Source organism: Lycorma delicatula, chromosome 11 (assembly GCF_047948215.1).
Source record: "Lycorma delicatula isolate Av1 chromosome 11, ASM4794821v1, whole genome shotgun sequence".
Lineage (NCBI taxonomy): Eukaryota > Metazoa > Arthropoda > Insecta > Hemiptera > Fulgoridae > Lycorma > Lycorma delicatula.
In genome coordinates, this window is record NC_134465.1 from 76,588,505 (window position 1) to 76,604,848 (window position 16,344).

A 16,344-nucleotide genomic window follows, 5' to 3' on the forward strand; every position below is an offset into this window, starting at 1 on the left:
TTTTTTTCATTCTTGATTTTCTTGTTTAATTTTATCTTATCTGTGGTGTCTTCTGGTGTAAGGCAGATTTCCTTCAGATCATCTCTTATTTCTCTGATCCATCTGCATCCTATCTTGATGTCTTTCGAGTCAGATTGTACTGTACTAGCTGTTTCAGAAGTCTTGAATCGTGATATATCCAAAGAATCCTAGTTTAGTATCAGTGATGGGTTCTAACTCTTTGCATACAACTTTGTTTGGCATGATCCACCACTGCCCGTCTTTTTGATACTTTTTATTGATGCAGGTTCTTTCAATTTTCTGGAGTCTGTCTGTCTTTGATTGTTCGCTCAGGTGCAAGAGTGTTTCTGTTGCTTAAGTAGCTTCTGATTTTTTAACTGTGTTGTAATGTCTTAATCTTGAGTTTATTGATAGGCATTTTTTATCATAGGTGTATCAAGTTAATTTTTGAGCATTAGCTGGTTTGTTTCTACTTATTTGGATCAAAGTTTTTTTATTTAGGTTGTTTGTTATTATTATTTCTCTGAGGTATTTACATCGGGTTACTATTTTGATTTTATTACAGTTTACATTTACTTCTTTTAATCATGTTGGTTTTTGGGGCATAATTTCTGTCTTTTCAAATTATATTTTGAGGCCAAATTTATTTCCAATGTTATGAAGTTCTAATATCTGTGATTTAGCTTTGTTGATGTCACTTGCTAACAGTACCAAGTCATCGGCAAAACCAAGACAGTTTGTTTTGATTTTTCAACCTATTTTTACTTTCGAGGAACATTTTTTGAGCCATTTCCTCATTACTGTTCCTAGAGCACAGGTGAAAAATAGTGTGAGAGTTCATCGCCTTGGCGCAGTCCTGTTTTGATCTCAAAACGGTTCTGAGAGCTTGCATCTAAATTTTACGTTTTTAGTGTTTGTGAGGGTCAGTTTTATCATGTTTATTAATTTGGTATGTAGTCAGAGGTGTCTTACAATTTTTAGTAGGGATTCTCTGTGAATGCAGTCTTAGCTTTCTTGAAATCTACAAATGTTATCACCATGTCTCTGTTTCTTTTCTTGTTGTACTCCATTATTAGCTTGTGACTCATGATTTGGTCTGGACACCTTCTCCAGGGTCTGAAACCTCCCTGGTATTCATTTCTTGAGTTGTGAACCGATGCTGCTGAGCATGATTCTTGAAAGAATTTTGTATGTTGTGTCTAGGAGTGAAACTTCTGTGTAATTGTTAGGGTCTCCCAACCCCGTAGGGAGAAGACACCCACCTTGTGATGTTACCAGTCGCCACACCAATTCCTTCATTCCAAGCCCTGAGGGGCTTTACCAGAGGTCATCTTTACACTCTCTAACTGATTACAACTCACAGTCATCAGCCAGGCCTCAGTCGGAATGCCACCGATGTAAATGCTTCGGCAGATATTTGCATCAGTAAAATACAAATCAAATTTTGTCTTCACGTAGGCCTCAAATGGACATATTCATATCCAACCTAGCATGATTCCTGCAAACTAACTAACCGAGACCACAGAAATGCAGACTCTGTGCCTAGTCCAAATTTGACATCATTCGTGACTGTGAATACCTCAGAAAATGAACGAGTTGCAAATTAAATCAGTGCTACACTAATAACAATCAAAATTATGTTTTACACAACATAGAAATTCAGACCTACACTCAAATTAAGTCGACCAAATTAGGTTACCTGACAAGAGGAACGTAACCTCATTTCGGTTCATGCAAGAGCCAGGGACAAACCCTGCTCCACTACTCGGTGGAGCAGGGATTCTCATGGAGTCTCGCACGGCATTGCCAAGAGTCACAATCAGGGACTGTCACTGGCAGCCATGCCCCCGGTCGCACGGGCTACCATACCTTGGCAGCACGGTCAGCCCCACCAGTAGGAGCCCCAAATCAAATCACAAACAATACCAATAAAACCACGGCACGATGCCAATGTATGTATCAATCCAATGCCTCGGCCGGAACCCTAGCCACCCGGGATCCTATCATGATCACATACCTCGATTAAACTCCTTCTGCAGACCTACACACTGCAAGGGCGCAAAGAAAACCAGCCACTATAGACCACTCTGTATCATCAATCCCACAATCTGGGGACTCTTATTGACTTGAATCCACCAAACGAAACCTAGCCAAACTCGCTCGAACGGCACCATGCCCGGGATTCCGTAGAGAAACACAGTTTCTCTACTATCTAATCGCATCTAAATCAGCACTATAGGAAATATACCATGTGTGTAGCGACCTGTGGGGGATTTGTCCCACGATCTGCCAAGAACAAGGCTCCGGTCTTCAACTTCAATTGTTAGGGTCTGTTTGTCCCCTTTTTTGTGTAGCGGGTAGATGTAGGTTGTCATCCAGAGTTTTGATAGTTCTTCTTTGATCCACATGTTGATGAGCAGTGTTTATTTATTATTGATAACAGCAACAGAAAACAACAAATACTGTTCTAAAAATTCAACCTACTCATTTAACAATTTTAAAAAAAGAGAAAACCCTTTCTTTTACACGCATCTATGCATCACATGCATATATACATATGCGCACGCACACACACCCACATACACACAATTATCCTTCTTACTGATTTTTAAGACTCTTGTATATGTATTCTTATATTCTTAAATTCATATGTATTATTTTCTGAAATTAAATAAAACAATAATTACTTTGAAATTTCTTGTTTCAGCTTTTCTATCGATAAGAAGATCTGTATTTTGTCCATAAACACGTACTAATACGACATCTTCAGAGTAAGCACTGTTGAAACATCCGACCAACTTGTTTGTTATTCCATCTGTGAACAACTGTTATTAAAACAACAAGAAAAAATAATAAATATAATTATCATTTACACATATATTTTTAACTTATGATTACTATTTAATATAAAATATAAATATGTATACACTTGTAAAAATATTAAGTTCTAATTAATATTTTATTACTGAAGTTGACATATCTATTTTTCAGTAGGGTAAATAAAATTAAACAATAGATGTACATGAAAAAATGTTCAAACGCAAATAGAAATTAACTGTGAAGTTTAAAAAAATGATTTGGTATATTTTGTTTTTGGAAAAAACCTCTTACCCAATTAACTAAGATTTTCTAATTCTAAGAATACAATTTGGCAGTAATGGGAATTTATATTTGAAGAAGTTAAAATAAACAGCATTAAGTAAGTCAAATCAATCTTTAGGTTGATGGCCGTGCAGTTGAAGTCCTGACATGAAATATACTCACAATAATCGTATAGCTATTCCCAAAATTCCAACCCCCATAGCGGAAGACAACCACCTTGTGATGATTCTAGTCGCCACACCAACCCCCCCCCCCTCCAAGCCCTGATGAGCTTTAACAGAGGTTGTCTTTTGACCCTCTAACTGATTACATATCACAGTCACCAGTCACGCCTCAGTTGAGACTGATGTTGATGTTACCGCCGATGAAATGCCTTGGTAGACATTTACATCAGTGAGTTTTGACTCAGCCTTCGCCTTTGGCTTTCCTGTAGGCTTCCTTCGGACATCTTCTCTGTCCTAACCATTGCCATCTGAACTAGCTAACCGAGTTTGCAGAAGTACGAACCCCACGCCTAGTTCAATACTTGTCTGTGAGTGAAAAACAATCTGTGAGTGATTGTAAATGTCTTGTTAATACATCTATTCAGTAATAATATATACCATAAGAAAATGTTTTTCACAACAACAAAATTTAGACCTGGTTCCCTTAGTGATATCAATGATGAATTCTAAGCCTTCAAACTTAATTTGCAGCTACGGACTTTGGCCTGGTTTACCAGGGAGAACAGGATAGATCCCTTCCTTCCACTCAAGCTATTCCCAACAGTAACAACCAGCCTATGCAAGTTTATCAATAAAGTGAGAAGTGAATGTTTTCATTGTCTTCTTCAGCGTGCTAAGTCTTCAGGACATATTAAGTTTATAAATAGCATTTTCAGTTTGTTCACCGTAATGACATGATAACCGATTGTAAAGTGAATCATTACTCTTAGAGAAAAAAATCCCAACTAGTAACATTTGCACCTGCGATAATCAGAATGTAAGGGCAAAGTGAGAAAAAAATATACAAAAAATATATCTTCAAATTTCAATCAGAAATTAAGACAAAAGGTGGTTAAAAACTTAAATGAGATGAAATAATAATAAAGATTCTATTTTATATAAATTATAAAAATAAATAAATCACAACAAAGAGAAACACACAGTATGTAGATGGGTGCTATTATTTAAAGGTTTTAAACAATCTGATATGCGGCTCAAGTCACTTGCAAAAATGGTAGTAACTCACACAACTCTTTGCCACACTTGATAAGAAAAATGAGGAATAAATCGGTTTCCCAGTGCTTCCTTTACTAAACTGGATATGCTACAGAATATGATCATGCCAAGATGATAATAATAAGGAATTAATTTTAAGATGGAGGAACATATTATGTGGTAAAATTGCAAAGGATACATGAAGTATTGCAATATCAAAAATAGATTGGAATAAGGAAGGAAATCTATCATACAAAAAAGGAGAAATCTACAAGCTTTCAAATGTTGGTCAAAAAATAAAAAATTTAGAAAATATTTATACTTACATGTAGCAATTTTGGTGGTGAAAGACAAACAGAAGAAAAAATAAGACAAGAAAAGATTGGAGGCCTTAACATGTGGTGTTACAGAAGGATGTTGAAAACTATGTGGAATGATGAAATTTAATATAAGATCTTAAGATGACTAAGAGAGGATAGAAATTTGTTGCAGAATCTTATATGCAGAAAAGCTAGATTGGTGAGCCACAGCACAACCTCTGGTGATGAAGAAATGTGTAGAAGGTAAAAACTATAGAGGAAGGTAAAGATTGGAAAACATGAAACAAAAAACAGAAAATTAGAAAAAATAGTCAGTAAGGGTAAGAATTTCAAAATCAATTATTTGGCCTTTGCAAATGATCTGCAGAAATTCAAATTACCTTTTAAAAATGTTAACGGAAAAAACAGATTTACAAATTTCTTTTCAAAAAACTAAATTTATGACAAATATTAAAAATTCTTCAAAGACTTTAAAACTGAATTTGGAAAAATTAATAAAGTGAATAAATTTAAATATCTAGGTGAAATAATTAAAACCAATGCTTCATATGAAGGACCGAATAAAGCCACAGCTAGTAAAATGAATATTGCACAACAAAGCATTTATAAAATAAATAAAAAATTCCCAGAAAAACAAAAATTAGGCATGATAAGTAAGTTAGACCTTAATGTCTGTATGTCTCAGAGTGTTTACGTACAAATAAGATATGCAAAATTGAAGAGCTACACAAGAGAAGAAAATATTAAGAAAATTATTACAGCCAGTTAAAATTGAAGAGAATAATTGGAAGAGTGGAAAAAATGAAGATTTATAAATTTAATTTCATACTTTCAGATGTTATAAAGAAAAGAAGACTGATGTCTTTTGAACATCTTTTCAAAATGAAAGAAAAAAGAGTGACTAAAATAATTTTTAATTTGGTTTACAATCAAAAAACTACTTGGTTTAATAAAACTTTAAAAGTTTATGAGAGAATTAAATACTACACAAGAAATATTCTTAAAAAGAAATAAGTTTAGAAATTTTATTTTAGAAAATATGACTACAAATGGAGCGGAGAGAAGGTGAAAACATGGAGAAATAATGAAGAAATATTGGGAAGAAAGGAAGAAATCAAAAGAAAAAAATGATTAAGATATTTATTTATTGTACTCTTAAGGTAGCTGATTCAAGAGGAGTTAGAAGAAACAAAAAATTGAAGAATTAGGCTGTACGAAATATGTTAAGATTAAAATATTAGAGCTGAATACAAAGAAGAATATTAACAACTTCAAACTAGTGAACTGACTTATATGTACAAAAAAAAAAAAAACTCTTAAAGGTGTGATTTAAAATATTATCTCATAAAAAAGAAAATAGGTGAATTTTAATAAAAAAAATAATAAATAAATAAAACAAACAACACTTTAATAACATTTTAGAATTATTTAATTTATTATACACGGAAGGATACAGAATTGATGCTGTTGAAAATACTTAACATTACTGTCATGTCTGACTTCAATATTAAAATTATGTAATAATAATAATAATAAATATAATAGCAAAGCCAGCACAGTATTGTTATTATTGACCTTGAATATATAAAATGTAAAACATAATATATTTAAATTAAATTTAGCAACTCAATTTTATATAATCTTGAGTCATCATACCTAATGAATATATAATCATTTAATAATAGATATCATTTGATTCAATAAAAGTAATGGGCAGGGCTAGTAAATAAATGAATATAAAAAAATTCAATGTCAAAAGGGAATTGGTATTAATTTGAGGTAGAGTTCAGCCCTGATAAGTTCTTGGACAATTCAACTTGGAACTCAATTCCTAGAAAAACTTGAGATTTTTTTTTTTCTATAAAGCTCTACATAAGAAAAGATATCTCATCGTGCTCTAATTTATAAACCATTTTTAAATTTGTTAAAAAGTTACAATTCTGCTAATATGAAAAAACAAAAGTCTTGCCTGTTGTTATAATTGACATCGGTTATCGTTACATTTACTGAGGATTCCTTTTTTGTATACACATATTGAAACTGCTGTTTAGGTAAAATCTTTAGCCTTAAAAATCAAAGAAAACAATTAACATCAAAAATAACATAATATGAACAGCATTCACATGGACCAATATTATTTAAATTTACTTCAAGCCCCATCAAACATTACGGGAAAATTAATACAAGCACTTCAAAATGGAGTAATAGATTACAGAGATTAAAAAGATCTTTTAAAAGACCATTAAAGAGATTTTTAACTGATAATATTCATTATATTCAATTGATGAATGCCTTTCTTCATAAAACCAGTTTTGCTGCAATACATTATTTTATATAAGTACAATATACAGTATGTCTGATAAGTCAATATCTATTTTTAAGTCGATAATACAAAATGTTGGAATGTCATTTTAAGGGTAACTATCATACAAAAAGCAAACGTATTCCTTTATGTCTCAGATAACTGAAAATGCCTTCAGTTCTTAGAAGAAATAGCAAAAATCGCAGCAAGATACGAAGTACGGAAACTGGTGGTTCAAGTCCAGCATTGATGGAAAACTGGGAACAACAGAAATGCTAAACTTAATACAAAAACCATTAGAACATGCCACCATAAATTAACAACAGGTTCTGTATTGTATTTGCCATGTTCCGGTTGACCATTGACTTCATGGTTTAAAGAAAGTAGGTTATCCAAGTACAAGCTACATTCGAAAGAAGCCTTACAAAGTCCACCTGTCAGGCATCTAGAAAAAGCTAGTAACATGCTACAGCATTCACACTGTTAAAGAATTGCATTTTCATCCTTGAAAGCAACTCTTTCCAGAGGACTGCGACCACCAGATTGAATTTTTAGAAATCATGTTTGGCTGAAAGGAAGATAATCCTAATTTCTTTGGCAACATTTTATGGACTGATGAGGTAATTTTCTACATTGGTAGTTTTGTTAACAGGCATAACTGTCATTATTTGGACAAATCCAATAATGACCAAAAGTAACAGTGAGGTGTGGAATTATATTGACCATATGGTGTGTCCTTATCTTTATCAGAACCCAATGAACTGTGAATGCTAGTTAGTTAAGCTTATGAATTTTGTGTTGCCTATCATTACTCAATGGGATAACACAGCAGAGCTCGTATTTAAAAAGGACGCACTGTCCTTTTTAAACAACAAGAGCAAAGAGTAGAGGTGCACTACCTCTACTCTTTGCTCTTGTTGTTTGTGATTGGCTGGACATTCAGTTTCCAAAAAGATGGGCCATCATGGACCAAAAGTCACCTGCTAGAAGCTCCAACTTGACACGTTGGGGGTTTTTTCTTGTGGGGTTGGGGCAAAAAAGAAGCTTACAAGACTAGTCAAGAATTCTTGATAAACCTGAGGAAAGAATGATGTCCTGAATGCAGTAGTCGAAAATTTCTTAACAAAAGTCCTGGATAACGTATGAAAATGTTTATGGAAGTGTATTCACAATGCCGGTGCTTATTTTGAATTCAGGGATTATTTACAATGGTAATAAGTGTACCTTAAGCTTCCATCATCAAACACATGTTAAAAATTTATATACATACCAATTAGGATGTAACTGAAAATATATGTAACTATTGACTTACCAGATACTCTATTAATTAAGTAGTGGTGGAAGTAGGACCTAAACCTTGTCCCATGAAACCGTGCAGCAGATATAAAAATATGAATTCAACATGTATGAATAATATTTCAGTAATTTAGGCCGAGTCATTCTGTCACTCCCACGTGCAGGTACAATTACTGCATTATGTGTATAATAACGTAATGTAAACTATCACTTGTCTGGCACTATGGTATGCCAATGATAAGCAATTAAAAATTTTGTTGAGTCTTGTTAATGATGTTTAATAACGATAACATCATTTTTAATACTTTACACCATTATTCAATTCAGTGAAAGAAAGTATTTCAGTCTATATTATTGTGTTCCTCTGTACGGTACAATACAGTTTTATAGTTCATCTTTAACAATTTTTTTTCACTATTATTTTCATTAATTCTAATTTACACTGTGTTTTTGTAGCAATTGGGTTCTAACTATGAGTGATTCTGTCGTGAAACATAAACCGGGAATACCCTTAAGTAGCTCAAAAAAAAAAAAATCAACGACGTATGTAAAATTTTAAAATAAGATAACCCTGAAACTGTAATCAGAGATATTGTTTGGAAAGCAAGTAGTGCAACAAGCGTTAGCAAAAGAACAATTTTTAATATAAAAAATAAACACAAAGTTGATTATAACTTGTCCTCTCAGATAATACTCATTATATGGGTGTTATAATGCCAATTATATAGTTTTTTTTTCCTGGCATTACTCCTAACACCACCACATTCGGTTGCCATAAAGCGTAAGGCCGAATGTCTGTGCCACGAAGGGCTACTGTGCCTCAGAACAGTTTATGCGACCAGTCTCCTAACTAGCTTCTAGAGTAACCTAATAGCATTAACTATATAAGCATGGTACAATACACCATTTACTTTGTGTCCAGCCGTCCACTTGTCATATATTACACTAAATTGAGTAGGCGCCTCCCATCTATACTACAATACATGAGTGTCATAAATGTAAAATTTACATCAAGTTAATTCAGGACAGCAATTCCCTGCCGTGCCTAGGTCGCTGAATACCAGCAAGAGCCTGTCAACTATTTATAGCCACATGGAGCTATTGGTTGATGGCCGACCATGTTTCAAGGGTTGAACATAGATATTGTTTCAAATTAACATGGTTGGTAAGCCCCTGGGCCGCCGTTGACCTTAGAAATGAACTTGAGGCTTACCATCCCCCAAGTACTGAATAAATTTATACAAGGACCGATCCTTAGTGGTGGTGCGTCGTTCTTGTTGCCATGCTTTCATCGCAAGGCTCTGAAGCCTTCTGCGCAAGGAGAAGTTGGGCAACTGTTCGAAATTTAGATCCGGTGAATTATGATCACCGTTCCGTTCCAGTACTGGCCTGGCTCGAAACCGCATCCCAAACACCTCGGTCTCCCTACCTCTTCACAATCTCCACATGGCCGCCTGAACTTTAATCACTATATCGATTGGGGCAGCCTTTCCCAATGCAATAGCCTCATAGGAGGTTGTTTTAAAAACACCAGTGCATACTATCAAGGCTCTGCGCTGGGTACTTACGTACCCACTTAAATTTTGAATAAGTGCTCTACTTCTATCCAACCTATGCACCCAAACAGGCATCACATAGCTGGTCATACTTTCGAAGAGACCTCGGTAAACCATGAACACTTCACGGCCCGAGAGCCCATAGTCCTTCCGAGTAATCCTCCTAGGCTTGTGCATCCAGAGAAGGCCTCGGCCGCAACGTGTTTAATATGACTGCTAAACAGCAACGTCTCATCAAACAAAACACCTATGTACCTATGAACTCTAACTCGGCTGATTACACAACCTTTATGTTTATTGTAGGGGTTTCGACTAGATCACTGATACACAAACAAAATTTTTTAATGGTTCTCTAAGTGTGATACCATTTTTTGAATTGCTTTTTTGCGTACATTACACATATGTAAATAAAATTTTCTATCACCCTTAGTTTTAAATAAATTACGCTTCAAAAAAGATTAAAGGGAAATATAGTTGAAATCTGTAAAATTTATAATTTTGCATGGCCATACCTGTATTAGAATGATTTCGCTGATGCTTTTCGTTTATAAATGCCTCAGGCACATCCCGAATTAATCTTCAACAGTAATCGGCTAGCATGTTAGTATTCACATTTCCCTTTATAGCGGCTTTCCATCACTGAAATGTCTTGCTGGAAACTTTTACCGTGTTCGTCAGTTACGTCTCCGAGGTGTCCGGGAAAAATCCAAATGTGAGTGGAAGAAATGTATTTTTAAAGAGATATTACAACCCACAGCTCTATGAAGTAAGAAGTCGATTAACATTATCATGGTAATTGTCGAATTTCTGTTTGCCGAGAAAACTTTTGCAAACGTCTTTAAATGAAGCCCAAGCTGCAATTTCTACATTATTTAACATCGAGTTAATACACCATCTTTGACAAAATTTCTTATTTGAGGACGAACAAATATTCCTTCTTTAATTTTTCATTTCGAAAATTTCTGTCTGATGTACAAAAATCCAAGACTATCCTTCTTCATTGCTTTTACAAAATTTTTCGTTAGTCCTAGCTTGATATGGAGAGGGAAAAAATATTTTTTTTGGGTTCAAATAAGGGCTCATGAATAATTTCTCCCATTTTGAGTTTAGTTGTCTCGTTTCTTCCATTTTTGGTAACATAATGTTTATCTCTAGCTCGGCTGTCCCATTCGAAAAGAAGACATGTACTTAGTATAGCCTGAATGCACGCCTAACAAAATAGCTATAACTCAAATCACCACATACGTTCTAGTTATGTTTTTTATAATTTATTTTTTCAAGAAAGTGCTGAGAAAGTTCTTTTTGTCGGCTTCGAAAACCCGAAATTTTTGTATTTTTTAAAAATACATTCCAACCTTGCAGTCTTGATTTTAACAGTGCAGCTTGATTTTTTGATAAATTTAAATTCCTAACAAAGTCATTTAATTCACCTTGTGATTATAAGATGTGGCTTACTGGAAAATAATTCAAAATCATTGTTGCCTTCTTCAGTACTGTCTGATTCTTCATCGCTACTTCGAAAAAATACATTCAAACGTGGCTCAGGAACTGGAATAATTTCACTGTGAGATACAGGCCTGATTGCAGATAGCAATGAAGGATATTTTACAGTACGTTTAGATTTTTTAGAAATTCCAGACACACTTGTTAAACAAAAGTAACAATCTGTACATGATCCTCTGGTTCACGCCAAACCATAGGTACACCAAACGGTAAAGCCTTCCGTGTTTTCAGACTTTTTTTTTTGTCTTCAGTCATTTGACTGGTTTGATGCAGCTCTCCAAGATTCCCTATCTAGTGCTAGTCGTTTCATTTCAGTATACCCTCTACATCCTACATCCCTAACAATGTTTTCAGACATGCTCTTAAATATACAGAAAATTACTGCATATTATATGAGGAGCCATCGTATCCTGATCACCAATTTTACACTGAAAGTACAAATGATATGCTTTTAAAATTAAAGGTGTAATGTTTTTCTGTCTGATGTTACGGTAAACTCACTACATACATAACAAAAGGCATCCACATCTTTTACACAATTTTGAGGCATTACACTGCACTGTTAACAAACTTAAGACAGCAATAAGACTGAACAAAATTAATTCATTCCTAAATCCAGTGCTTAATACAAACAACAAAGCTGTGTTTTCAGCTATGTATTTTGACCTACACCGACATGATTTATCTTGTCCATCAAGTCTCACTCCTCAGTATTAGATATGATGCCAAATTATGTGACTATGATATGATTTAATTCTTTGTCTAGTATTGTTTATTTATAGCTTATAAATTATGTTAACAAAGTTAAACAATTAAAAAATGAGCTAACAATAAACATTATAGAAGCTGAAAATTGCTAACTGTACACTGAAAAAATCCTTTAATTAAAATTTAAAAATTTTTCAAAAATGGTGGGCGATAGAAAGATTCTGAGTTCATATTCGTTTTCAGCATAAAAAACAGATTAAAATCATGTATCGCATATTAGGAAACATAAATTATGTTTATCAGTATAATTTGTCTGCACCCTTCAGAAGCACATACTTCGTCTTGGGTACAGAAATTCCCGTTAAAGCCCATCAGGACTTTTAACGAGGTGGGGTGGGGGTGGCGACCGGAATCACCACAAGATGGGTGTCTTTTCCTTCGGGGGTTGGGATGGGCAAAAAAATCTTTAAATTTTGATTGTCCATCCAGTTCTCTGCAGCTGACAAGACTGTCTGCGCTATTTCTTCCAATTTCTGTCGTGAATTAACATGAACTAAAAGGAGATAGACAGTCATAGGTGAAAGCCTGGGCCGTGACCCCTTCTGGAAATGCCAATCCCAGAAACCCATCAAAAATCAGGCTCCATAGCAGCGAACCAAGAACAGAACCCTGCAGACTTCCCCTGGTTACAGATTTTTCCACAACTGGGCGCGCGTCTTTGAACAGAGCCATGCGGTTTGAAAAATAGTTTCGCACCACGGCCTGTAGGACTTCGGGAACATTGCGGCGTTTCAACTCATAGAGGACAGAACTCCAACTCAAGGAAGGAAATGCTACTTCTATGTCAATAAAAATTTCCGAAACAGTCGGAGCTTTCCACCTCTGCAAGAGCATTTAAGATGCAATCCTCGATGCCAACCCCTTCCATGAAGCCATATTGGAATGCTGATGAAGCCCTGTGAAGCTGATTGGCTTCACATGGTCAGTAATGTCGATGTTTGCCCGGAGCCGTTCCACAACCAGCCATTCCAGCAGCTTACCGAGAACCGGCAAGAGGCTGATGGGTCGATAACTGCCGACCTCACTCGGATCCCTTCCAGGTTTTAAGAGCATCCTCACCATAGCTATATTCCAACAAGCCCAAAGGCAGCTCCAGCTAAAGCACCCGAGAACAGCCTGCGAAGCGGGTCTCGTATGACAGGCAGTAGATTGTGCAAAATATCCTAGTCAAGTTGGTCAATTCTCGGTGTCTTTCTGTGTCATTCAATAAACCACTCGGTCAACAGGATCCACAGCCCGCGCATCAGGGAAGGGTGTTACACCCGCCCTAACGTCGATTTCTGTTTCACCCTCCGGAGCATCTGGAAGAGTATCCAGAAACACCTGGTAAGTCGCCACAGGTGTTAAAGTGCGGTCTCGATCACCAAACCCTCATCGGACAGGACGTGCAATAGCTTTGGTCGGTAACATGATTTTGCGAGCTGCCAGGGCTGTTCTGTATCTTGCGCATGGAGTCTTGCCAACATTTGAGTTTGGTCTCCTTGATGCCATGAACGTATTTTCAACAACGCGCCGGTACATCTGGAGATATTCCGCTTCCGCATCCTCGATGCTGCTGTTCGAATAATAAATCGCTTCGGTGTAGTACCTCAATTAGGTGTAATTACTCTATATATAAACTTTGCTGGTTCATCACCTTCGAATTAGTTCCCTTGGGAAGCCACGCAACGCTTCAGATGTTTTCCCACTCATCATAGCAGCGTTGAAACTGAGGAACCAGAACATCCTTCGAACGGCCGGTTTCATTTTTTAAAGTTTTCTACTATTCCAAAACGGGGTCCTTTTAAGGTTTTTTTTTTTTTTTTAAAGATGGGAACAGGAAAAAGTCGCAGGGACTCAGATCAGGTGAATAAGGTGGTTGAGGAACTACATGGTTTTTCTTTGCCAAAAACTCATTAATTGAGAGTGTAGTGTGACAAGGTGCATTGTCATGATGCAGCATCCAGTTGTCTTTAATGGCTGGTCTCACGCGGGGAACTCTTTTCCGCCGTCTTTCAAGAATCTCTCGGTAAACATAATAATTTACAGTCTGTCCTGCAGGCAAAAACACATTATGGACAATCCCATCACTATTGAAGAAACAAATTAGCAAGGTTTTGATTTGCTCATTTTTACTTTTTTGGGACGTGTTGAGTGTGAAGTGTGCCACTCCTTGCTTTGGCGTTTTGTTTCTGGGTCGTACTCAAATATCCAAGATTCATTCACCAGTAATAACATTTTTTAGAAAATCAGGATCAGTTTCAATTCGTCCTAGAAGATCGCGGCACACTTCCACCCTGTTGTTTTTCTATTTAACAGTGAAGTTTATTGGAACCGATTTTGCACAAACTTTCTTCATTTCCAATTCGTTTGTCAAAATTAGATGGACTGTGGTACGGTTCAAATTCAATTATTCTGGAATCATTATGGCAGTAAATCACCGGTCGTACCGTATTAAGTCTGATTCGCTGAACACTGTCGTCACTTTTTACGTTAACGGTCTTCCAGAGCGTGGATCGCCCGCAATTGATTCCCGACCATCCTTGGTCTCGTGACCAAGAGCATCATCTCCACATGCTCTTTTCAATTTTGAAAAAGTTTCAGTAGATTCTCACATAGTTTAACACAAAACTTGATCGCATAACGTTGCTCATAATTAGTATCACTCAATTTTGTAACGCACAACAAAAACTCGTTTCACGAAAAGCTAGTTTAAGTCTCACGTGGAAAAAATAGACTAAAAATATTAATACCTAATATAAATCAGCTGTTCATATAACCATATGTTTACTAGTTATTTTACCACGTTGCCACTTTGGCTGCCAAAAAAAAAAACTAGTCTCATTACTTTATTTATAGACCTCGTATTTTATAATAAATAAAAGACATTGTTCGGCTAATGATTAAGTAGTAATTTTAATAAGTTATAATGATCGTTACACGTTTATATTTTAGTTTGAGTTTATAAATGAAGATTACATTGTTGATGAAAGTGTACACGACGGAATGAAATCTAAATTTAGACTGAACAATACAATACTAATCGTGAATTAGTAATATAAAATATCAGCGGATACAATACGCCAGCTGTATATGAACAAATGTATTTACCTTTATAAAAGAGTAAGAAGAATGAGAAAGATTATGTGTTTTATCAATTAACAGGAAGAAAAAGAGAACAAGTCTTAACATAATTGCCCGGCAAAAAATAAGGTGATTTTTTTCTACAATACTGAAAGTGAAAATATTAGGTACAATAACAGGAAAAATAATAATTTAGTAATTTTGATTTGTAATCACAATAAGTTGCACAAATGATCACGTAATTAACAATTATAAATAAATGAATCGCACAAATAATACAATCTAAATGTTCTATCTTAACAAACGTTTAATTATGCATATCGTTAAAATAAATAATCACACAAGTATTATATAAGTAGCTTGAAACTGTATTCACATTAATTTTTCAAATAGCGTCAATAATAATCAAACAATTATGTAATAAATAATAGTCACAAAGCCATTGTCATTTTAACTTTGTTTGGCAAAAAATGTTATTCCATTTCAAGGGGAAAATACGTTCACAAACTATTGTCCTTGATAAGGCTGAACAAAGGTCATTTCAAGGTCAACCTAATTTTTTATTGCAGAATTGAATTCTTTGAAAAAAAAGAAATTAAAATTTTATCAGACTTTTTTCTAATCGATAGTTTTTTAGTTATTCATCTTCAAAAATGCTGTAGGCGTATAAACTGGTGTTTTTAATTTCATTAGATCTGACGAGTTACATCCAGCTGATGTTTTAATAATTTAATTTTAAATAAAAATCGATCGATTAATGGATTAACCTAAATAAAATCCATTTACGTTTTAATGATTTTTTTAATCAAATAGTACAAACCGCTACGGTACAAAGCCTACATGTGTTGCACGTTTTGGTCAGCTAAGTTATGTCGACTCTATGAAAATATTTGGTTTAATAAATTACTGATACTTTACAGCAACAATTGTACTTTTACTTCTATGCATTTTTTATACGTTTTAAGAACGACCTGTGAACATTTAATACAATTTCTATCTTGATATCTATACAGACGTTTGTTATAAGCTCTTTCATATTTTCAAGGGTAGTTTGTACTACCCTAATATTAATTTTCCAACACAAAGATTACAGCAAGGAAAACACCATTTATTGTGTTGCGGAAGATAACGTTAAAAGTGCTTAGACCACAGTTTCCATATAGATTACACAGATCTTTTGAGTAGTTTCCAGCGGCCTAAGCGGGTAATTTCAATTTTTTCGTAATCCGGTTCAG

General features: G+C 34.9%; 1 protein-coding gene across 2 annotated transcripts in view; it reads right to left on the minus strand.

Moving 5' to 3' along the window:
• eas (ethanolamine kinase 1) overlaps positions 1–16,344 on the minus strand; it is a 58,324-nt gene that overhangs the window by 22,759 nt on the left and 19,221 nt on the right. Inside the window, exon 3 of one of the 2 annotated variants that reach the window (XM_075379144.1) lies at positions 2,688–2,815. In XM_075379144.1, the coding sequence (XP_075235259.1) occupies positions 2,688–2,815 (128 nt within the window). Of the gene's footprint in view, positions 1–2,687; positions 2,826–16,344 lie in introns of both variants that reach the window. The other variant, XM_075379145.1, reaches the window with a different exon arrangement.